This window comes from Chelonoidis abingdonii, chromosome 10 (genome assembly GCF_003597395.2).
Source record: "Chelonoidis abingdonii isolate Lonesome George chromosome 10, CheloAbing_2.0, whole genome shotgun sequence".
Classification (NCBI taxonomy): Eukaryota; Metazoa; Chordata; order Testudines; family Testudinidae; genus Chelonoidis; species Chelonoidis abingdonii.
The window spans coordinates 15,976,253-16,000,259 of NC_133778.1; the positions used below are offsets into that span (position 1 = coordinate 15,976,253).

General features: G+C 41.2%; 1 protein-coding gene across 6 annotated transcripts in view; it reads right to left on the reverse strand.

Annotated features, from left to right (window-relative positions):
• PIKFYVE (phosphoinositide kinase, FYVE-type zinc finger containing) overlaps nt 1-24,007 on the reverse strand; it is a 95,838-nt gene that overhangs the window by 60,909 nt on the left and 10,922 nt on the right. For 4 of the 6 annotated variants that reach the window (XM_032765023.2, XM_032765024.2, XM_032765026.2 and 1 more), the window contains 9 exons: nt 23,364-23,482; nt 20,317-20,488; nt 19,239-19,446; nt 16,452-16,541; nt 7,415-7,553; nt 4,074-4,231; nt 2,829-2,940; nt 802-949; nt 147-314 (listed from right to left, as the gene is read on the reverse strand). In XM_032765023.2, the coding sequence (XP_032620914.1) occupies nt 147-314; nt 802-949; nt 2,829-2,940; nt 4,074-4,231; nt 7,415-7,553; nt 16,452-16,541; nt 19,239-19,446; nt 20,317-20,488; nt 23,364-23,482 (1,314 nt within the window). Of the gene's footprint in view, nt 1-146; nt 315-801; nt 950-2,828; nt 2,941-4,073; nt 4,232-7,414; nt 7,554-16,451; nt 16,542-19,238; nt 19,447-20,316; nt 20,489-23,333; nt 23,483-24,007 lie in introns of all 6 variants that reach the window. The other 2 variants (XM_032765027.2, XM_032765025.2) reach the window with 2 other exon arrangements.

The window sequence follows — 24,007 nt, forward strand, 5'->3', positions numbered from 1 at the left end:
TCAAGAGGAAGTATGCAGCGGGCTAACTAAAAAGACCTCATATATACACACCCATCAACAAGACAACTACAGGTAGTAGAGTCTAAACACAGTGTCAGGGCACCGCTCTTCATCATGTGCAACTCCAGCTGGTGACTACCTCATACCTTTTTGGTCGGCAGGGTGAGGGGGCACATGAGGGTACTTGGAGTGCTTCTTGATATGGAAGTTCACGTTGTCCAGCTCCACGTTCAGGTTGATGGAAGCGGCTGAGTCACTGTCCATTGTGGACTGGAAGCTGCTGACTGATGTGCGCTTGCTAGGGCTGGCGGAGTCTTTTAATGTTGGGTAAGGGGGAAGATACAGGGAGGAAAGGGGTTCAAATGGGTATCATGAGGGTATTGGAGAGGAGAAAAATTGTCTTTAAAACAGAGTCCAGTGTGCAATACTAAAGGGATACAGTATTTTCAGTCTCAAATATGTACACTTCAAGATAAGATTAAGTGTTGGGTAGGAGTTCTATTGATATATTTTAAAACCCAAGTGAACATTAGGACAGCGTCTGTCTTGATACCCCAATCTAGCCTGTCTGTGCTACTGTAATCCAGAGAGTTTATACTAATTTAGAAACATCAAGTCTTGCAAACTGGTTAGAAAACACTGTATCTACCACAAGAAACAGTAGGACTAGTGAGGTTTTAGTTTACTTGGAACCTTACAGCTACTACCAGCAAAGCAGGGCTTTCACTTCCATTACACGCACACAAAAAGAGTTATGCTAATTTGTCATGTGAAGATGGAAGAGAGTCAGTTGAAACTCACTGGCCAAGTTATCCTCCCCTTCGTCAGCAATCTGTTCCGTGTCACTGTCATCAAACTTGATGTCTTTGAACCAGGATGGCTCGGAGTGCCCCTCCACGGAGTTCACCGAATCACTGTCTGGAGAGGGGGTTTCTGAGAACTCTGTGCTCTGGAAGATCAGGAAAAGAGAAAGCAAATTTATTCTTCAGCCCTACTGGGATGTTAAGCTGCTTTAGAAAGGCACTATTATGCACTGATCAAAACAGCAACAGCTTACATTTCTATTGTGTCTTGCAGCCTGAAGCACTTCACAAAAGTAAATGCATGCACACAGTGGGATAAACTTATCCCTTAACCAACCACCACTTGAGAGGAGGCAGCAACTGCTTCGGACAGAAAGCGAGTACCTCTTTACTCTGCCCACTTCAGTCTTTGCTTCTTCCCCCATGCACCTCACCCCACTCTCACAAGTCAATCATGTTTGAGTAAGGCAAATGAAAGACTCGCAGGTTTTCTATTTGCCCCACACAACACGTTAGGGCCCGCAGAGATTTGAGTGCTAGGACTAGAGCACAGGGGTTTGCCAAAGTCTATCCTTTGCCCCCATAAGCTGACCATGCTGATCTGGGAGACGGGCACACACTTTTAGCCCCTTGAGCAATTCTGTGACTGACCAAATCAAGTGGAGGGGAGCTAACAGATTCAGTCAAAAACAGATTCAGCCAAAAGCCAGGTTTGGCCCTCTAAATCAAGAGAGAAACTATTGTGAAGCAAGGCCATGCGATCTGATAGCAGGGAATCCCAGAGAGCCCACAGCAACTGCAATCTACCCCTACCAGATGGCAATTTTTTACCAAAGGAATTGCAGTTCTAGATAAAATTCCCTCCTTTGAAACTAATGCAATTGCTGCAATACAAATTCACTGACACCAATTTAACTCCACTGAATTCAGTGGAGTTACTCCCATTTCATACAGAAATAGACAAGATACGAGTCAGATGCAACTTCCTACTGACTTTACACACTACAGGATCAGAGATCATACAAGAGCATGACCAGTAAATCATGAATTGCACACTATATACAACCAACTATAACTAAAACTTTTTTTCTTGAACATTAGAAGTCATTGCATGAATTAAGACAAAAAACTAATGGTATTAGCAGATCTTACCCCTCAGCATATCTCAAGTAAGACCATGCCAGAGCCCAGACAGCATCTTCAGTCACTGACAAACCTCTCCTTTACTGGGGCCCTGACTTTCTCTTTCTCCACACTGCAATTTAGGCTCAGAATAAAAGAGACCATTTATATAATTAGGGTGGAGAAACCCTTTATGCAAAGTTTCAAGATACTTTAGTGGCAACAATAAGTGAATCAGGGAATTCAATCTTTTCCTAAACCCACCAACTTCTTTTGACCAGGAATTAAGTAATTAATTTCCCAAAACACTGTCTAAGAGTTGGAATGATGCTGTATTTTTTAAGTCTTTATGAAGACCTTGTCAAAAATGTCATTGTTCAAAGAGACAATGGCCCATTCCGGGGAAAGTTACACACTGTATCACAAGTGACATCTACTCCTAGAGTGTGACAGCTGTTTGGAATACTGGCTATGCTATTCAGAAGACACATTGGAATGTGCTTACCATTGTGACGTTATGCTTTTGTTGATGCAATCAGAGATTTTAGAACCCCTCCTCCTTTTTAACTTAACATAGGTGTGGCCACCCTTTCTCCTCACAGAGGAAGCATCACAGCTTCCTTGCCTGACCTAGTTTCCTCTATGATCTTAACTCAATTAGTTTACATTAGTGGTTTAATGAGATTAAGAATATTTCCACACACTCACAAAACAGGACAGACCCCACCCGGCATAGGGATAGCACCAAGAGTACAAAGAATGTGAGGCAAGACTCAAGCTAGGCCTAGATCTCTTGAAACCTAGGAGCTAGCAGAGCATACTGAGGAAGGAGAGATTGACAACAGCTCCCCAGCCACAACTGAGTCGGCATTCCAATGGCAGCTAGAAAAGAGGTTTCTGTACCTGTAGTGGTCTGTACAGAGCATATTCATCTCTAAAAATTTGATCATGGTGACTGACACAATCCAGCCAGCGTCCATCTACCAGTGCTTGTCCTATTGCGATGGCTTGAGCTCTAAGGGCAGAATACAAGACAGGCGAGCATTAAGAGTCTGGTTATAAGTGTGTATGGTTTACAGTACAGACTTTTACCCAAAAAAGTTTGACTAGACACCATGTAATTTAGCTCTCCTTTATTTTTCACTGTTCGAGAAAAGGTACTTAGAGACAATTTGGTGAGGCAGTGGATTGAATACACGACTAGAGCCAGGAATGCAAGTGTTCCCCACCTATGTTTGGCTGTTGATTTTTGGAGCTGCTGAACACCCCCAACTCCTTGCTGTAGGTATTCAACACTGCTGAAGACTCAAGCCCATGCTGTGCAGCCTTGAATCATCTTGACTCCTGCCCCTCTTAACTCAGCAAGACAGAGATAATCGTTTACAAGCCCTCAGCACTGCAAGGCAAATGCACAGTGCTATAGGGGATGGTAAGCTGTCACACTGCAGACCCAGTTATCCCTAGATCCTAGGAACATGCGAAGCCTACAAATATAGTTGGGGGGGTCCTGAACCCCACCCCCAAGGCCAGCCAGCTATAGCAGCAAGGCTGTATTCATGCAGCTAAGAAACACACCTACAATATCCACGCAGCACAGCTGATCTGATCTTTTGTTTACGGAGGTTACATTATTTAAAAGTGGAGACTATCACTAGAGCATTTACCCAAAAGGCATGGCTTAATTCAATTAACATTAGGAATCCTTTAAGAATGAGCTGATCAGCAATTATGAAACAAACAAAGCACAGTATTCCAAAAACAGTGACATTCTTAACTATAGCGTAGTGCCAGTTTTAGTGATTACCATTCTCTCACTGTCTCCTCTGCCCATTTCAGTCTGCTATTTCCATTCTGCCCCTTCCCCACACTCCAACTACTTTTCCCTCTCACTGGGAAACTCCATTCCCTTGGGCTAGTTGTCTGCCCTAGCTTCTGATTCTACTTACCCCTTCATTAGGTTATGTGCTGTCAGAATTGGCAAATGAGTTAAAGACATTCTTTACCTTGTTCAGAGGAAAGGAGGAGGAGATGATCAGTCTCCTTTCCTCTTGCTCCTCTACATCCACTGATACACATGCCAACCAACACCTACAGTTGAGTGCAATGGAAGATGGGTTTAATTTAAGCATTTTTAAAAATAAGGAATACCTTGTGGTAATGTGTCCATTTCTGATGAGCCAGTTGACTAGTTCCTTTCCTACAATACAGTTGGGATGTGTTCGCAGCCAATAGCGGTGGTCCTGAAACTCCATCCCACTATTGTGATGGCAAATTTTCTTCCACAAATCCTTCAACTGGACAGAGTCCTGTGTGAGAGATAAAGAGTCAGTTACAAGAAGTGTTTTAAAAAGACTAGCTCAAGCCTTTAAGTTGGCTCCTAGATCTACAGCCTTCCAGTAATGAGAGTAAAATCGAAGGTGTTATACACTGCTTATCTAGAAACAAATGCATAACAGCTGCTATTTAAGTCCTTTCTTTTACAACAAGCGATCCTATAAGCTGAGAATGAGGCAGCAGCCACAGACTAATACTAAAGATCAATTCAGAAAGAAGGGAAAAATTTTTGCAGTAATGTTTTATACATTGCACAGTGAGCTTTTGCACTGTTTGACTGTAAGTCATGCAAGTGCTTTCCTAGCACTAAATCTACCATGCTGAACTCCCTCTTCCAGCCCCCTGGAACTGGGGGCTATGAAGAACACCAAGGAACACCGAATCTTTTTTCAGGTAAAGCAATAAATGCTCTTCTGAGCATTCTATGCTGTTGACCTGAATGCTGCACTCAAGCCTGTTTCAGAGCTCTCTTTGGCCAACTAGTTAAGGAGATCCCTTTGAGAACGAGGCTTTCTATGTTGCCATTTTGTTCAAGTAACTTCTACCATTCCTTTTCTATGAACGAATGCCTCTCCACCATCTCCACTTGTTTGTTGGACAATTGAGAGGCCAATCACACCACCTCATCCCTACCTCCAATCTTCTCGACCCCATTCTGAATCCTTAAGGTTCAAGCCTCCATCCATTTTGATGCAAACACTCCTTTCCCAGGACTTCTAGCTCCATAAGAGTAAGCACAGCTGGGAAATCAAAGCCAGTTTTCTGTATGGTAAGACCCCTCTAGGACCTCACTTTACAGTTAACATAACCAAGGGCCCAGAACATCCATGAACAGAATTTCCACACACCCCATGATTCAGGTTCTCTGATTTCTGGTGCAAGACAACTCTGAATCACAGGGTTTGATGTACTTGCTAGTTAGACTACAACTTTGAATCATGTGGTCATAAAACCTCCTGACACTAGCATGGCTGTAGCCTAGCTAACATTTACATTGGTCCTGGCTATATCTCTGCAGCCAGAACAGCTCTCTGGCACCAACACACCCAGAAAGTGCGCTTATCCTTGTGGATGATGTTTCAGTCATTTGAAGTGACGTACACCACAAGAAGAGATCTGCAGATGTTGAACCAACCCAAAGAGGAAGAGAGGGAGGAACTGGGATTGTTTCTTTAGTTGCTCCTACGTGATGCATAAAGTTAGCCTAAAGAAGTGTAGGGGTTTTTTTATCCCCCCGAAAACCATATAAACATACAGAACCAGTAGAATTATGACATTAATTATCAAGAAAACAGAGGGGAAGTGATTTTCATTTAGACGTCAAGTGTTTTTATTTTTAATCTCTGTTTAGGACTGTTTTTAGGGTTTTGTGCTAAAAACCCTTCAAACAAAGGGCTAAAAAAAATGCTCACAAGACATACTGATATTTTCAAGAACAAAAACTAGATGCAATGTTCCTGATATTTCCATTATACATGTATACACATAGTGTGGGTGTGCATGTGAGTGTATTATACACACAAAAACAAATTAAAAAAAAAAAGCCAGGACTCCACCACATGCCTCTTCATACACAAACAAATCCAGTTCCTCACCCCTTTGAAAATTCAAGTAACTGAATGATTTATCAAATCTGATCAGCATTCCTCTCCTCTCACCCTTTTGCTGAGATGACAAGTTTGCCAGCAAAGTTCAGTTTCTTTAGGATCTCCCCTCCTCCAAAAAAACCAAAGTCTATGATTTTAACCCAGTCTTGTGTGCAAGTTTACTATATCTACCCCCAGCAATTTCTACCCCCCGTCCCTGCTTGGCTTCATCTTACAGGAACCTGGTCCCACTGACTGGTTGACTCCAGTTCTATGCACCTCATGTTAGCCTCTCCAGTGCACTGCATGTTCTTGGGTTGTCAGCTACAAAGCACTTCACTCCTGCCATGGCGGGAGTATATAAAATTTGATCCAGTAGCAATTCAGTCATCTTAATATTGCCTTGTGTTTTAGACTGAAATTGAGTGGCAGAACAGTTTAACACTTTAAACTCTAGGATTTTAGCTTGCAGATTATGGAAGCGTGCATGGATTTCATTCAGAATTCTCGTGCTCCTGCACCTTGTCACAAACTCCCCCTTCTCAAGCAAAGGCCATTACCTTTTTATCATAGTACAGTCAACTCAATGCACCACATAAAAGAGTATTATGACCTGACAAGGACCCAGGACAGTTCCTGTATTGCAATAAGCAATTATGACATCCTAAATTATTGCATAAAAGCAACATTTCTAAAAAATCAGATCTCAAGTGAAGCAAAGACAGACTATTTTGTCCCAAGCTGTATTTGCAATGTTTAAACTATTAGTTTAGGATCTTATTCAGTATGGAGGACAGACTCTGTCCCTCTACTCTCCCCAACACTCCTCTGCAGAGCATATCTGCTACAGCATTCTCCTTCCTCAAAAGGAAGAAATTGTCCCATTACCAAGCTTGCTTCAATGTGAAAGCTCTACAATAAAAAGGTGAGCCACCACCAAACATCAAATTCTGCCCTTACATATGCAATCCACAGGGAGACAGGGCTAGTACAAGATTTGACCTTGTTGATTTTGAATGGGAATAGAAGTCCAGAAAGATTCAGCACTAGTTATGCAGTTTGGACAGTTTTAAATGAAACATCTGCCCCCTTCCTCCATTTTGGCTGACTATTTTATTAACATTAGGTATGTCAACTGGGGCTGGAGTGTTTCTTTTTGTTTTATGTAGTATTTCTCACAACGCAGACATAACAGAATGTTTTATAACAGGATTTCTCCAGAGTGCTGTGCTACTGGTGTTGATTACCTTTCTGGAATAAATACATTAGTGCTACTTCCTATGAAAAAAGTTACATTAACTCTGCAAGCAAAGCAGATGGAGAGAAGGACAAATTTCAAACCTTCTAACATTAGCTGTGGTCTCTATAAATTATTCAAATGACTAGATAACTATTTTACAGTAAAACAGCTATTTACAATTAGAACTTGCTAACCCATAAGGAAAAAAAACTAAAGGATCATAAAAGATAAAAAGAGCCACAAGATGTACCGCAAGGAAAGCATTAGAAAGACAGACACACGTAATACATCGCTATCACAGTGGAAGACGACAAAAATCTAGTTTGTACCAGAAGAATTTTGCGCTCATCCTCATTGGTCTCTGTTTTCAAATACGTGCGATTAGGCTGGGGACTAACGGATGTCTCGTACGCAGGCACCATGGGTGAAGCAGACCGATCCAGTGACAAGTTAGTAATGCTGGCCGATCTGGAGAGAGAAAGAGAAACAATGCTTACAGTCTGCAAACCCCTCATAAACAAAACTTTATCAGAACAGGCTGTGACCTTACAACATGCTTCAAGAGTCATTAAGCAATGTGCTAGCACACACTAGCTTTCCAAACCAGCACTTAAAGGGCAATTCCCCACCTCTCCCAAATTAAGGTGGCTGCAATACAGCAAACATTACAATGATGTTATGCTGAAAGAGATTCCATGGAATCTCTATATTATAAAATAAGTTACCAGGCAAAATAGTTCATATCGAACAGCTTCACATCAGAAGGAATCTTTGAGCCAAGTGTTTTGTTTCCTCCCACAACGATAAGTGGGGGGGGGGGGGAGGAAGAGAAAATCAACCTTGGAGGACCAACTTTTCCAAACACTGGTCATCCCACATCACAGCGAAATGCATTGGCCAACACCAACTCTCTACAAAAGATAATGGACCACATGCAGTAGTTTAGAATTCTAACATTCAAAAATTCAGTCGGGAAACACATCAAGTCCCTGGAATCATACAGATCTACAAATCACAATTCGTACAAACATCAAAATTGCCAAAACAGACTCCAACTAGAAAATGCAGAAACTGAATTATTTACACTATGAACTATTCAATTAGCTCGAATGAAGACTTGGGAGTGAATGGCATTACATAAAAGTAAAAACTATTTCCCATGCTAATTTTTCCCCTACTGTTACTCACACTTTCTTTCACTTTGAAATGGGCCATCCTGATTATCACTACAAAGTTCTCTCTCTCTCGCTGATAATAGCCCACCTTAATTGATTAGTCTCGTTAGAGGGTTTATGGCACACATTTTCATTTCTGTTTGTGTGTTATATATATTAATACACACACACACACACACACATCCCGATATAACGCCGCACCTTCCTACTGTTTAGGTCCGTGACCCTGCTTTGTTGCGGCACTATCTGTAAAAGTTGTACAACTCTGATGAAGTGGGTTTTAGCCCACAAAAGCTTATGCTCAAATAAATGTTAGTCTCTAAGGTGCCACAAGGACTCCTCGTTCTTTTTACAAAATGGCGACACATTTGCTTTTTGTAACTACACAACAGATCCTCTTCTCCAACATCCCACAGCTTTGGGAAGCCTCTTAGAGTAACCCAGAGTATATTTTATCTTCTTTTCCCTATCCACCTCACAGTAATGCATTTTGAAATGAGAGTTCTCTATGGGGACAATACTCAACATAGGCTAGTTTTAAAAAAGTGATTTGAAACAGGTTCCTGGCAGGGTTTTGGTTTGTTTTTTGGGAAGGGTAAGAACTGTGCAACTTGTGCAGTTGTCCTCTTTTAGGCACTGCCATCTTTTAGTGCATTAAGTTTTTTCCAGGAATAAACTATGGATTATAGGATAGATAGTGAACAAATTCAGGCTGGAAACAAGCTTAATTTTAAGAGAGCTGGACCACTTTGTAAGTGGGACTTGTAGGGATGCTTCTCACAGTGTGGGGCAGGGCTTCACAGCTCTGAGGAGTCCCATCTGGTTCACGTTAGATATCCTCAAACTCTCATGCTTCAGGTCACTTGCAGATGTCAGGAAGGAATTACCTCCCTCCCCCTCCCCAGTGTATTCTGGGGTTTCTTGGTCTCCATCTGAAACAGAGATACCACAGCTGGAGACAGTAAACTGGATAAGGTGGGCCAGTGCTCTGAGCCAAGCTTCCTCTCAGGTGCTTGGCTGGCTGGTTCTTGCTCACATCCTCAGGCTCTAACTAATTCTCATATATGGGGCCGGGGAGGAATTTTTGCTCAGGTCATATTGGCAGTAACTTCTCTGCAGCATGGGGTGCAGGTCATTTACTAGGATGATCTCATTTAAATCAATTCCCTGCCATTTCAGGGGCCTCTGGTATTGGTGTATCGCAGTGCCTCCTATTCTCTGTCTGTGGCACACAATAGTCTAGTCTCCTGAAGGCTGTAATACCTTGGTCTAATTTCAGTTGTTGGGTTTGGTGTGCAGTGCTGTTGGTGACCTGTGAGACAGAGGTCAGAATAGATGATCTCACAGTCCCTTCTGGCCTTACTCTATACTATTAGATAGCTAGGGAATGCAGACTACAGAAGTTAATGAAACGTGAAACTGTAAGAAAGTGGACACTGACGTTATATTTAAAAAAAAAAAAAAAAGAGGGAGAGAGAGAGAGCGCGCGCAATCGAATGAAAAAGCAGTAGTCTTTCAATTAGTAGTACTGCCCTGTTGAAGTGTTTTAAACATAAAGGGGAAAAAAAGTCTACATTAATAGGCTCAACTTAGGTAATGAGCGAGTCAGGATCAAGAGAAGCCACGTTGCTATTTCAGCAATTGACATTTAAGGACAATTAATGGCATTTTCCTGACCAATATAAGTAATGTGTCACAGCATACCTCTGACATACAACTATGACTGTCATTGCTAATAGCCTTCAACTACTGCAGATGTTATGTTCCTAGTAACACAAGTTAACAGCATTTCAAGATTGATAATTTAGTTCAGTACAGAAAGTTTTATGCAATTTTAAAAACCTCATATATATCAGAAATGTTTTCCAGTACTAGTCCATTGTTTTACAAGAGCTAGTTTTACAAGAACTAGTTTAATTATGCCATCTAGCTGTAGAAGGCATAATTGTTTTATTTATTTAGGTATATATAAAACCACACAAACATGACCAGCTAGCTAAACGGACATTAGTATCAAAACTTTGTCACCATTGATTACATTCAAAGCCTGATTGTTTTTACCTGAATTGGTCTAGAAAGGACAGATCAAACAAAATAGGTTTTCTAGTTAAAGCTTCGTTCTTCCAGGAGGAGGAACAAGAACGTGTAAGAAGCTCAAACCCTGGTGGTTTAGACTGTAATTGTGTGTTTATTTTATGAGGATTCAAGTCACTTAGGGTACATCTGCATGGGGATAAAAACCTCATGGCATAGCCACAACTGGCTTGCATCAGCTGACTCGGGCTTGGGGGGCTGTAAAACTGCTGTGTAGATGTTTGGGCTTTGGTGGGGCCTAAGCCCTAGGACCCTTCACCCTACCTGGAAATTTTTCAGCCCCACAGTCAGAGCCTGCGTCAGTTGCAGGTTTTTTATCCTGTGCAGGTATATCCAGAGATTCTTCTGTCCACACACCAATTTTAGGTGGCAGTTCTCTCTACCTTCTGGGATCTATTTCTTGCACTAAAATTCAATTACGGGCTAAAAACCTATAGCATCACTTAAATTTTATCATTTAAAGTCTACATATCTAACCTGTGTTTTGTTACTAGTGCTTTGGTTTTTTTTAAAGTCACATTCACAAAGCAGTTTTACCTTGTATATATAGTTTTCTTGAAGATCAGCATTTGCAATAATTCTGATATTAAACATACAGAATAAAAGTCTTTCAAAGACAGACACTCGGTACATACATGGCCTCCTTATAAGCGTAGTATTTAAGTACCTCCCAGGTATTTCAAACAACAAAACAAAACCTCTTTCTTCTCAGTCTGCTGGAGTAAATAGTGCCCTATTCATCCTCTCCCAGCAGATAACTACTCAATTTGCCACAGCTCACTGAACCACCTGCTCTTGAAGTATTAGCTGAAGCATCTGTAAGTACATGTAGCAAGAAGAATGGAGAGATTTCTGGCTGTTCTTTCTGAATACATGATAGATGCAGTGGAGCCAAGTGGCTAGCACACTGGACTGGGACTTGAGAGATCTGGGTTCTGTTCCCAGCTCTGCCACTGGCCTGTTGAATAACCCTGAGCAAGTCATTTAACCTTTATGCCGCAGTATCCCTATTTACTTCACTACATAGAGTAATTCAATTGATTTTAATAGGACCATTTGTGGGCATCCTAACTGTGGCAGACTTGGGTCCTCTAAGAACATCCTTTATAGTCTCTTGTATGACCCTCTTATTTTCAGTACTTTACACTTACCTTGACGGGCAAAGAAATCTATATCAAATAGCTAGTTAGAATGGTCATCCATTTCTAACTCCTTTGGCATATGGAATTCAGTCAAGTTAGCAGTCAAATAGCAACTATGGCAATTAGCTACATTTGCCTGTTCAATGCAATAGAGAATTAGGAAGTAAGTGCAAAAGGCAGCCTTAATACTCCTCAAAACAGAGCATGGCACTACTTTGCCTCGCACATTGATTATTAACTTGCTGTCATTGCTTCTAAAAATGCCACAGTGCATTGCAGAGAGAAACATGTATTTGATTAACATGTGTCAGGCATTTTGAGGACCTACTGCCATGTATTCTGAAAGATGATTTAATTTTTTAGGGAAATGACTGCGTGACTAATGAACTCTAGAAAGTTTAGAGATATTCTAAGCAAAGTCATAAATACCTAGGGGTTAGAGGGTGCATATCTACACAAGGATTTTATACCAGACTCTGATCAGTTCTGACTGTCAGAAGAAAGTAGTTTGGATCTACAGAACACACAAAAAAAAGTGAGATTACCTCTTCAGAGCCTCAGAGGAGATCTCAAAGCCTGTACACTGCTTTGGGGTCTCTGTCCATCCCCGATTGAGGTGGATGAGATATGGTAAGAATGAGAGAGAGCAGAATATGGGTATTTTTGATGTGAAGTGGCTCTAAAGAAAAAACTGCCAAGGGAGGGGGCCCATGCACAGACCCCTCCTTCCTCCAGTACAAAATGGACTACCATCAGAACAGAGTGAGAAACAGCAAAACATTAAACAAGCCAAATAAGCAAACAAGGGCCACAGGGAGGAAGCACTGGTTCTTCACAACTATTCTGCTAAGACTAAGCATTTAGGATACAACTTCCGCCCAGGAACCCTTCCTCACTCTGAACAGAATACAGCTGCACACCTACTCAATGGAAGCTGCTTGGTGCTTGTTACAGCTAAAATAAAATAAAATAAAATAAAATAAAATAAATATCAGGCCTCTAAGTGCCTGACATTTAGTCATTTTTGAAAGCCTTGGCAAGAGTATCATGACAGTCAACCCTCATGCACTAGGATACCTTTGGAAAGGTAAGAGCATAGAAATGGCTTTTCTAGATCTTTGAATAGTATCTCTAACAAGTTGATTGTTGTTCTATAGCCCTTGCCAACAGTATTCCCCAGCGTCAAACAGATCGTAGGAGTTAATACAACAGAAGTTCTTTATGTCTCTTTTGACCGTAAAGGGTTAACAAGTTCAGTAAGCCTGGCTGTCACTTGACCAGAGGACCAGTCAGGGGACAGGATACTTTCAAATCTTGAGGGAGGGAAGTTGGTTTGTGTGCTGTTAGTTTTTGGTTGTTGTTCTCTCTGGGTTCTGAGAGTGACCAGACATGCAACCAGGTTTCTCTCCAATCTCTCTGATTCAGGCTCTTGTAAGTTTAAAATAATCAGTATTAGGTAGATAAGGCGAGTTAGGCTTATGTTTGTTTTCTTTATTTGCAAATGTGCATTTGGCTGGAAGGAGTTCAAATTTGTATTTGGCTGAAAGGATTTTAATTTGTACTTGTATACTTAGGCTGGGAGGGCATTCCCAGTGTCTATAGCTGAAAAACCCTGTACCTATTCCATCTTAAAATTTACAAAGATAATTTTTACTGTTTTTCTCTCTTTAATTAAAAGCTTTTCTTGTTTAAGAACCTGATTGTTTTTTTTTCTGGTGAGACCCAGGGGACTGGGTCTGGATCCGGATCCACCAGGGAACTGGTGGGGAGAAAGGAGGAAGGGGGAAGAAAGGTTAATTTTCTCTCTGTGTTAGGATTACTTTCTCTCTCAGGAGAGTCTGGGAGGGGGAGAGAAGAAAGGAGAAGGTGAATTTTCCTCTCTGTTTTGTGATTCAAGGAGTTTGAATCACAGTGACCTTCCAGGGTAACCCAGGGAGGGGAAGCCGGGGAGAGGCAACGGTGGAGGAAAGGGCTCTCTTTCCTTGTGTTAAGATCCAGAGAGTCTGGGTCTTGGGTTTCCCAGGCAAGGTTTTGGGGGGGACCACAGTGTACCAGGCACTGGAATTTCTGGTTGGTGGCAGCGCTACAAATACTAAGCTGGTAATTAAGCTTGGAAGAATTCATGCTGGTACCCCATCTTCTGGACGCTAAAGTTCAGAGTGGGGAATTATACCATGACACCCAGGTACACCAATTTTTTGTTAAGTCACTTTAAAAATATTTTACTCTTCGCTTACACATTGATTCCTCCCATCAAAGGACTAGGTTTTGTGTAAGACTGAGATCAGGTTGGCACGATCAGAAAAAAATATATACTTGGGGGGGGGGGGAACGAGCAGTTTGTTTGGGAGGGGGTTGCTATCAAACCCACTGAATGAACCATTGTCCTCAAAGATTTAAATGTCTATTATAAGAAGTGGCCTGTAACATTTATTCAGAGATTTTAGGTTCAGTACTGACTTGAAACTTCACAGGGCTTTTAGTGCACATAAAACAGTTAACCAACTATGCAAGATCAGTACCAAAAGCTTCCCACAACATGCCCTCCCCAACACTTAAAAAATTAATTCCATAACTATTCCACTTAGTTTGCTGTATGCTGGAGTTCTAATGAGATCCAGTAAGAGCAAGTCCCCTCCAATACCCATTCCAATACTGGTTTTGCTGCACTTTATCTCCCGGATATTTACTGCAAATTTTGTCATCTGGGATTTTTAGTCCCTTTACTTCCTGCAGCAGTGACAGAATAGCCTTCTTAAAGGAATGACGAAGTTTGTTTAGCTGGAGATGCCCACACAGTGCTTTTAACACGTTAAAAGCTAAGCACTATAAGAATTCATAGTCTGCCAAAAGAAAGCATTCAGCCTCTGTTTCATGACCCAAAGCTACAGATGCCAAGAGAGTCTCATTGGTTGGGACACTGACTTTGCCAAAATTCTCAAGATTCAGAGATAGGGTGGCTTTTCATCATCACTCTGTAAATGTTCCCTAAGTGAACATTTAAGAACAGATACTAAGGTCAGAGAGCCATTCCAAAAAAGTTACTAATAACCGTTAGACTGAACAGCTGCAAAGTGGGTCAGCCAGGCATTGCTCAGGACACTCCCACTCCACAAAAGCAACCAGCCAGTCCGAGCCTTCTGGAAACAGCAAAACCTTCTCCAGCAGGGAACTGGGAGTAGAGGACAGTAGCTCTATGGCCCTAGCTTCTCCATGTTTTTACAGTCATTCAGCATTGAGTTTTAACTCTGGACTTCCTGCTCTGTTTGCCGATCATTCATAGATTGTTGGTACTAACACATTTAAAGGTGATAAAGAGGGAAGGAGGGTGAGAAACCTATATCTAGCTCCTCAACCCCACTTCCCTCCACTGTTCCTTGGTTTTGAAGGCTCAGTGGAGCTCAAAAGAGGAAGAACTGAACTACCGAGATGAGCTACTGAAGCAGCCACATAATCTCCTTATAAACCAGGCAGGCTCTCCATTTCCCCCTGCCCACCTCCATTATCTTAACTTGTTCTGCCCGTGTCTCCTTAGATAGCCTTGAAGAGCTAATAGAGACCATGCTCTGCATGTGTAATACTGAGTACATTGGTGACACCTAGTGATCTTTCTAGAGGACAATACCAACTCTCTGAAACTACTTTAACAATATTAAAGACTCACATTATCTTTTCCTAGCCATCATCTTCTCTCCTTGTGTTTGTGTCCTAGATCTGGCAGTTACAGCTGGAAGCTCTTTGCGGTAGGAACCAGTTATTATGTAGCACCAAACAAACTTACAGTATCAAAAAGCAACTAAATTCTAGCAAGGGGTTCCCCATCAGAAAGCTTATTTAGACAAAAGCTTCAGGGGAAAAAAGGCAGCTGATTATTAAGTTTTTACACTTATTAAAATCTACTTTGGCACCTGGAAGTTTAACTAATTCTTATACAAGATTAGGTGTGGGAATAGTGAAGTGAGAAAAGGAACCAGTTCAGCCAGCAGCAGATGTAAGAAAAAAAAAATTTCTACAGATTTGCTGCATGAGCCAACACCTCAAACAAGCAAACTGAAATCCAGGGATTAGTCTATGCTCAGTTCACTCAAAAACAACCTGAACAGAATTTGCTTACAGGGTCCCAAAAGCACACACAGAAAGAACTACATAACTGCCAGGGGAACTCAATGCAGAAGTTAATGACCCAAATGGAATTCAGCCAGGACAAATGGACTAACATGGTTTCTCTTACAAGAAGAGCTAATAAATAAAGGGGGCCATGCATCCAGATGCTACTAACTGAACTGAACTGACAGCCTTGGTTTTAGCAGCCTAGTGACGCAGGCGAAGTGAACCAATCAATTCAGTACAGCATCTCTTGCCCTTGTTACCATAATTCTTCCTTCTGTTCCCTCTCAACCTCCCCATATAAGTGCTAATTTTTCCACCTTTCTACTTACACCATTTCTCTTGCTCTCAAAAGCTTTCAATTTCCTCTCACCTTTTCCCAATCATGGCCTTTAGGACATAACCACACAGTCTCCTCCCCTAGCCTCTCACTAACCTGCTTCCATGCTCTTTTCATTCTGTTCCAATGGAGCAGCCAATCCAGTTTTCGTGGTAACATCAAAACAGCCACACTACTGAACTAGAGTAACAGTCCAACTTTACTGTATTCCTGATCCTTTTTCTCCCCAACTCTATTATTAGTCTTGCTTGTTTAGTCACATGTAGCCTGCAAGCTCCTCAGGGAAGGAAGCATGTTTAGCTGTGCATTAGAATACTTAAATACATTTGGCATTGTATAATTACTGAAAGCAAAGACATCTGGGTTCTTCAATGACCACAAGTGAACAGGATTTTAACCTCACATCTCTCAGCCAACAGACTGTACCTTTAATAGCACAGTGGTCCTCTCATTACCACACACACACACACACACACACACACACACACACACACACACAGTAATTTACCTATTTCGAGCAGGAGACTTCCCTGGATCCTCTTGTACAGACACAAGGCGTGTTGACAGTGTGGTAGTTGAAGAATCTGGGTGAATCAGACTGCAAAGAATAGAGCTCTGTTAAGACAACCACCATCACAAAGCAGCACTAAAAACAGTCCCAGTAAAACCAACACCATTTGGGATAACATGATTTGCACACTTGAGAAGTTCAAAAGCAGCCAGAGCACAGGGGAAAGATCCTTCATAACATCAGCCCAAAGACAGCTGTACAAAAGACTGGTATGGTGCTCTCATTTTAGACTCCACTGCCAGTGTCTTTCAGAATGATCAAATCCTCACCTACTCTTCATCCTCATCCTCTCCCCCACTGCCCTGCCTCTCTAACTCACCTCCCTCCCACTTGGTAGTACTAGTGCCTGATACTCCTTGCCCTTCCTCCTTCACAACATTCCCCCGCTCCCCAAGAAATTAATAACCTTAAAAGCAGCAAAGAATCCTGAGACACCGTATAGACTAACAGACGTTTTGGAGCATGAGCTTTCGTGGGTGAGGTGCCACAGGATTCTTTGCTGCTTTTACAGATCCAGACTAACACGGCTACCCCTCTGATACTTAATTACCTTAAATTTCTAAAGCCCATCCACGGAGCTGCTGATAGAGAACACAGCTACCACCATAACACATGCACAAGCTTCAGTAACCCTCTCTTATCCATAGAAGCTTTGTCCTTCTTTCCTTGCCTTTATCCATCTTGCCCTACTACTTCAATTAGCAGCTGTGCAGCACAAGGGCAGCATCTTTTTCCATTCAGCACCTTAGCATGCTCTTGTGTGCTCTGAATAAATACTGCAGCCTTGCCCCATAAAGGTTTTTCTGGCTGCTCGAAAGAGTTTATATACTTTGGAGAGAAGACATATTTCTCCTCAAATTCAGTAGAATAGAAGCAGACTTGAGTTCTTGTTACTCTGGGAAGACTGAGCTGCAGCTTCTTCTCAATATTCTTTTTGAACAGCCTGCACCTAGCATGAAGTATCTCATGACTTACAAACATGAATTAAGTTCTGCTTTAATTGCAAAGCTGAGTTTAGTTTGCCAAGTTTCTATTGCAGTACTGTTAAGTTCGCTTAAGACTTTCAGCATGTATTCCCCTACTAATGAATTTTAAGCCTAATCTGGTGGGAGGAGGGGAAACAAAAACAAGCTAGCTTCTTCCAAAAACCATTACATCATGCTCATTTAGCCAATTTCCCTATAACACTGATAATTATGACATCTCCAGAGATACCAGTCTTTCAAGAGTCAGAAAAACTTTTCCTCCAAGGCTGTATTAAGACTGCCAAGAATAAAGATGCAAATGCTTTCCACACACCATTATTCTACTTGAATTGTTGCACTCCCATGCTAAAGACAGCATGGGAGTGGAAAAAAGCTATAAAGGCAGATCAGAACATCTCATGATTTACAGTATTTTGCAGCAGATGTTTTCGTGAGCATGCCACAGAACTCTCTGTTCTACAGTTCAGTTTCCTTGGACAGCACTTCTATCGGACACTTTAAAAATACTAGTTTGTTTTTAATAAAATGCTGAGACCTACACTGTATGTACTTAGTAAAGGAATTTAGTTAGTGTCCCCAGATACAAGGTTAGAGATGGTGAGCAAACTGCCTGCATTGAGTATTAGTTTATAAACTGTCTTACCATTTAAGAAATGATCCAAGACAAAGAATCATTCACCTTGAGAGAATCTCTTTGCCACTAGATCTTTATTTAGACCTGAAGACAGCTTATACAGAGTACTTTCATTCTAGCTGTTAGCACGCACTGAAGGGAAGCTGAAGTGGAAATCAGGATTCTCTGAAGACAGCCATTTTCTGAGCTCTCTTTTATTGCCAGTAGAGATTAACCACTAGCATACATAGAAAAAAATCCAACTCTTGCCCCTAGAGAAGTTACACACTGCCACTTATAGTACTCTTCTGGTTACAAAGCAAGCATGATTATATTAAAAGAACACTCCAGTTTTATCCCGACCCTGCAGTCCTGGAACGTATTTGGGTTCTTCTCACACTAATCGAGATCAGTGAGAGTAAACATCATCATGTTGTGGCTTAAATGCTGTACAAGACAAGACTGTTTCTCTTTCCTTTCCTCTTAGTAATTTTCTATCTAAGACCACTAGGGAGAGCTTTGGCTCTTATGACAGAGATAAAAGAACCCTTCAGGTTGTCCCTGCAGTCTCATATCAGGCGTTTGACTCTTTCTGCAGACAGTCACTGTCTGCTAATTTCATCGGTAATCGGCCCAGAGAGCATTTTTAGAGTCTACCATTCCTAATTCTGACAGTCAGCAAGCTAACACTTTATTGAACTGAAGCCTGACTCACCCAGTGCAGAACAAAAACAGAGATATCTTCCATCTCTATGAAGCCGCAAGCCTACACTGTTACAGTGAATGCTCCTATTCACATTACCAGCTTCCAGCTCCAGTCTAGTTTTAAAGGGTTTTATTATTCCAAATGGCAACAGCCTCACTAAGAATGTGGCCAGTAATTCCTCTGGGAATTGCCCATCTCTTCTCTCCATTGAAGGAGAAAGTTAAAACCAAGCGCAGGTTTCAGGTCTTTTATAGAAAATAAGCCTAAATTATCAGAGGCAAAACTAACAGCCTGAGCCTACATAGGTGAGGTAATATCTTGTAGTGGTTCAACTTCTTCGCCTAAAAACAGATGACAATCTGGTAGCCGTGGCTGAGATTCTGACCCCTAACCAAAAGTAATATGAAACCATTTCATACCTTTGCCAAGTAAGATCCTCCTCCAAAAAGATATTTCGGCTAGCTTTTCTACTCCCAACAGGTGTGCGTGGCTCCCCAGGTTCCAGTACAGATACACAACAGGTAGAATCAGAGAGCGCATTTAAGTCTTCCCCAATGCAGTTACTGTCTGTGGAGTGTGCGTAGCTTAAAGCTATTTTGCGGCAGTAAGTGCAAGCTCGGAGATCCCCTGCAGAAAAAGGAAGCAAGAGGAGTGTAAGCCAGTGTACAGGAGAAGTGCCCTGTATGGGAGAGTCTCATGAAATCTGTCAAAGCAGCGGTTCCCTGTTTCAGGACTTGTGCACTAACTTGAGTTTGAGGCTCATTTGAAGAAGAGCAAAAATAATAATAATAATCATCATCATCATCACACAAGGAAATTCTCCAAGTTCAAAAGTTAAGCATGTAGATCTGGCTCATGTAGATCTGGCTACCAACCCAAAGCAGCTTACATGCTACCAAAATTATGGCGTGGTAGTAGCAAGTGTCAGATTACAAACTAGTTGGGAACAAGCTGTTTCTTAATTGTTTCTAGACTTCAGAGTTTAGAGTTTAATATTGAAAATTTTGTAAGTAAACTGAATTTGTGGAATTGAGTGAACGCATATTCAGCCATTTTAAGAAATCTAGTTTTATTTGTGAATATACTTTGTCATGTTTGACATGTCTGTTGGATACTGGCCATCTTTCTTTGTTTCTTCATCCTTTTAAGATGATTCACCCTTTTCTTATCTAATAAAGTTTTCCAAAGCACCTCAGTGATTTATAAGCCCTAGGCTCATTGGAAATCAGAACGATTTGGGCTCCCAAGTCACCGAGGTACTTTGGAAAATGTTAACCACTGCTTTATATTTTGTTATACATGGGTGTGTGCACATAAACGTATTATTGCATTCTGGGTTTTTAATTTGCCTTTACCTTATTAGAGTGGCTTTTTAGATTAATTGTTAAAATTGGACCCCTTAATTCTTTAGCGATCAGTATTCTGAGTGCATAAGATATCGGAAAAACAATCAATTTTTAATACAAAAATGCACCAGGAACAAATAAAAGAGCATACCTGTGTAACCCATAAATTTTCCAGGGATTTCCTGGTTGCAGCATCGGCTACAGAAGATCTGCCCACACAGCCGACAGTGGTGTCTGCGCCGGAAGGTGGTGAATTTCTCACTACAGTCATAACACTCTTTACATTGGCTGTCTGGCATCCAGTACTGCTTTAAATCACTATCCTACAAAGTCAGTCATATTAGAGAAATGAGACAGTATTCTATGCTCCTGGCTGCTACACAAGCAGTGAGTGAAAAAAAGTGAAGCTGGGCATATTTATAAAATTAGGATAGTTCATAGATTTGATGCAGCACTGTAAAGAGTCACAAGGTCATAAATAAAACGATTGATCAGGTTCTTAGCCACAGAACTAAACTGAATTATCCTGATCAAATTCTCAATCTGGCTGGTCTATTAAGAAAATGTTTCAACAAACAAAAGCTTGCAATCTGTAGGTAAGACTTCAACTACCACATGAAAAATTGATTTTCCTTCCCCTGCTCATCCCTACTACATGTTAGACAGACAATATAGGGGGACATTAAACAGTAATTTGATTTGGCTATTACAATGACTCTCACTGAGTGTAATGACCATTGCAAGAGTTCAGTTCTGGCTGAGGGCGATTTGGCAAAACTGAATTTTTTGTGAAATGACAGTGGCAAGTTGTTCCAAGGACAAACCAGAACGAGTTAATACAGAAATATGACGCCTAATATACAGCATGCTTTTGTCACTGACTCATCTGAAACAAATATGTTCTGAAGTGGCTGCTCAATACATGCAATCTTCAATGTTTGTCTGCTAAATAGTGCATCATTTCTGATCAGCAACTGATATTACCCCAAGAGACCTTGGGGGAAAGAATTTAAACATCAAGATTTGATTTAAAACAAACAAACAAACAAACTCTAGAAATGTTAACATAAATGCCCTTTGGCCTGCAGGATCTCTATCACACACCACTAGTGACACTTATGTCCTGTACAGAACACGTTTGTTTCAAAATGTACAGGACCTGAAGCGGCTGCCAAATTGAAGTGTCTTTGTCAAACGAGACTGCTTTGCAATATATTTGCAACACAGCAGAGGGTGCCAAAAAAGCAGCTGACTGAGTCAAGTGTCTCTGGTGCTGCATGCTCTAGTGAAAGGTCTTTTAGCATCTGATGTGTGTTTCAGACAAAGACAATGTGCTCTATAGTAGAGTTGTACCAGGACCCACAATAAGAGAATGCTTGTTTGAGTCATTTCACACAGCAGCTGAAGATCTCCACAATCAGAGAGAATATTATTGCAGTTTGTTCAGATGTTGCCATGGTGATTACATGTAATTGCAGCCTGCACACAAGGATCAGCAAGGATCACACAAAACATCTCATGGCTTCATTGGGTCATAGCAGCAAGAGATTGACTGTGATGACCTCATCTTCCAAGAGTTTGGGAAATGCCTGAAAAGCTGTATCAGGTCCTTCCAAAGCTGCTGGCTTTGAACTCTGCAGAGTTATTAACAGCGGATTCTTGACTTTATGTACTACTCTGTAACAACATGCTAGTGAAGGACAGCCCAAACCCTTTTCTTCACTGAAGCAAAGACTCTTGTGCCAATGCAATGGTTCATCTCTTCTGATTAAGAACGGCATAGGTCTCCCCAAATGATAATCAACTTCTCCTTGCTGATGTCTCCAGTAATTCATCCTGACCGGCATGCTTCTGTCTACCAAATAGATATATTTGGGTCATTTAAAAAAGAGCTCAATTTTCCTGAGCATGTGCATTCCACCCTGGCCAGAGCATTCATAACAGGGTAAAAGCATTCCGCAGGGGTTTAAAAGCTGGTCTACCCAAGAGGAAATTACTCTGATCCTTTTATTTTTGTTTCAGACTTCAGAGGAACTAAGCAGCTGATCAGGAACTCCTAAGTCAGCATCAGGAACTTCAGACCCAACTGCAGGCCTTCTTTCCTGATAACAGAGGGAAAAAATGTAGATCCAACAACTTATCCATTCAAGGTGCTGACAGAGCCACTGCAAAGTCTCTGTGACAAGACCCTGCCACAGAACCTCTAGCCAGCCAAAATCTGCTGAGCTCCTGTCTCTGCAAAGACCTTGAAAATTCCCATCCCAGTTTTATCCCTGTACCTTTGCTAATCAGGTAACTACTGCATGATGGTGAGGAAACAAAAACAAAAACAAAGTATCACAATTGTGGGTTGAAGCAAAGGACTTCAGCCTGCACTTCCCCATTAATCATCATCACATGGAATATCTTTCGTCAGCAAAAGGGTTGCATCCAATCTGCTCTAATACAGCTTACATACTAAAAACCACCTAGTTTCAACCCCTTCCCAGTTTTATTGTTAATGAAGATACACAACTGCCTGCTCATACCTTGTCCCCAGGCTTGGCTATTCATGTTAGGTCCACTCTGTTCAAAACAGATTTTCTCCAGATCGCCAACCCCACTGAGATATGAAGGGAGGTGGAGCTAAGTCAACAGAACTCACTTAACTTTTTCCCAGCAGGGTCAACACCTGCTAATATGCTGGAGTGTTTCAGGCAAATACTCCCAGCCTGTTACACTCAGTTTGCTGTGATTGTATTTAAAATGCTGTACTTCGTTTGAAACTAAAGTTAGATTTCCAGACCTTCAGAATTAGCTGCTATTGCTACAATTACAAGATTTCATGTCTCATGGTTAGATCTTGAGGAGCAACATCATGAAATATTGTAGTAATGGAGGAATGAGGTCATCCTGCTCTGAAAGTTCCAGAAACTCTAATCTAGTAAGTAATTCAATAGGAAATACAAACAATGGCAAGCAATTTATATCAGAAGTTGACTTCACCAGTTCGAATTTCTCCCCATTCCCCACTCAAATATAGCAAGTTTACTCATACTCTGTTCTATTGAATGCTAGTAAAACACACCAAAAGAACTTAATAAGGTTTTACTCTTTTCCATTGGCAATACATGGAACACAGCAACACAGAACCCTTTAACATTTTAATTTCTATATGCTTTGACTGACCTAACTCACTTAAAACCCTTGATGTAGTACCTGGCTTTTCCCTTCCATTATTTCTTTGAGACGTTTTAAGACCGTGCTGAGACTTCTAAGCTGAACAGCTGTCCGAGGATCATGGCCACTGAGAGAAGGTTCCACTTTCCTTCGTGTGTCTGAAGGGGAGAGAAACTTACCGTCACCATCAAAGGCACTATAGAAATGTGTGTGTCATATAACGCAACATGCCGTTGGAAAAAGAAGAGGAGTTCAACGGGTATGTAGTTTAGGAAGTAAGAATTTGCAACATTACTTTAAAAAAAAAAAAAAAAAAAAAAAAAAAAAAGCTGCCTTGTGTCAGATAATCAGTAGCAATCTGCATTCAAAGTAGCTTGAAGTTTTCTGTAGCCACCTATCTGGTCCCTCTAGTATAATACCATAGAATCTAAGAACTTAAATAGGCATCACTGCTCAAAACAAGTGGTAGTTCTCATCCAGTATTTTCTAAAAAGAGAAATGCAAATTCTTACACAATGGAAGTCTCATTAAAAGCACTAATAATCACCAGATTGCAGCAGACAACTTGAATTCAGTCCTGTACTGTACATAAGGACTTAATTCAAGGCTCTTTCAAACAGCAGTAACTATTCATGCAAATCCCAGGACACAGCTGATAATGAATCTGATGGTTTCAGTGGAGA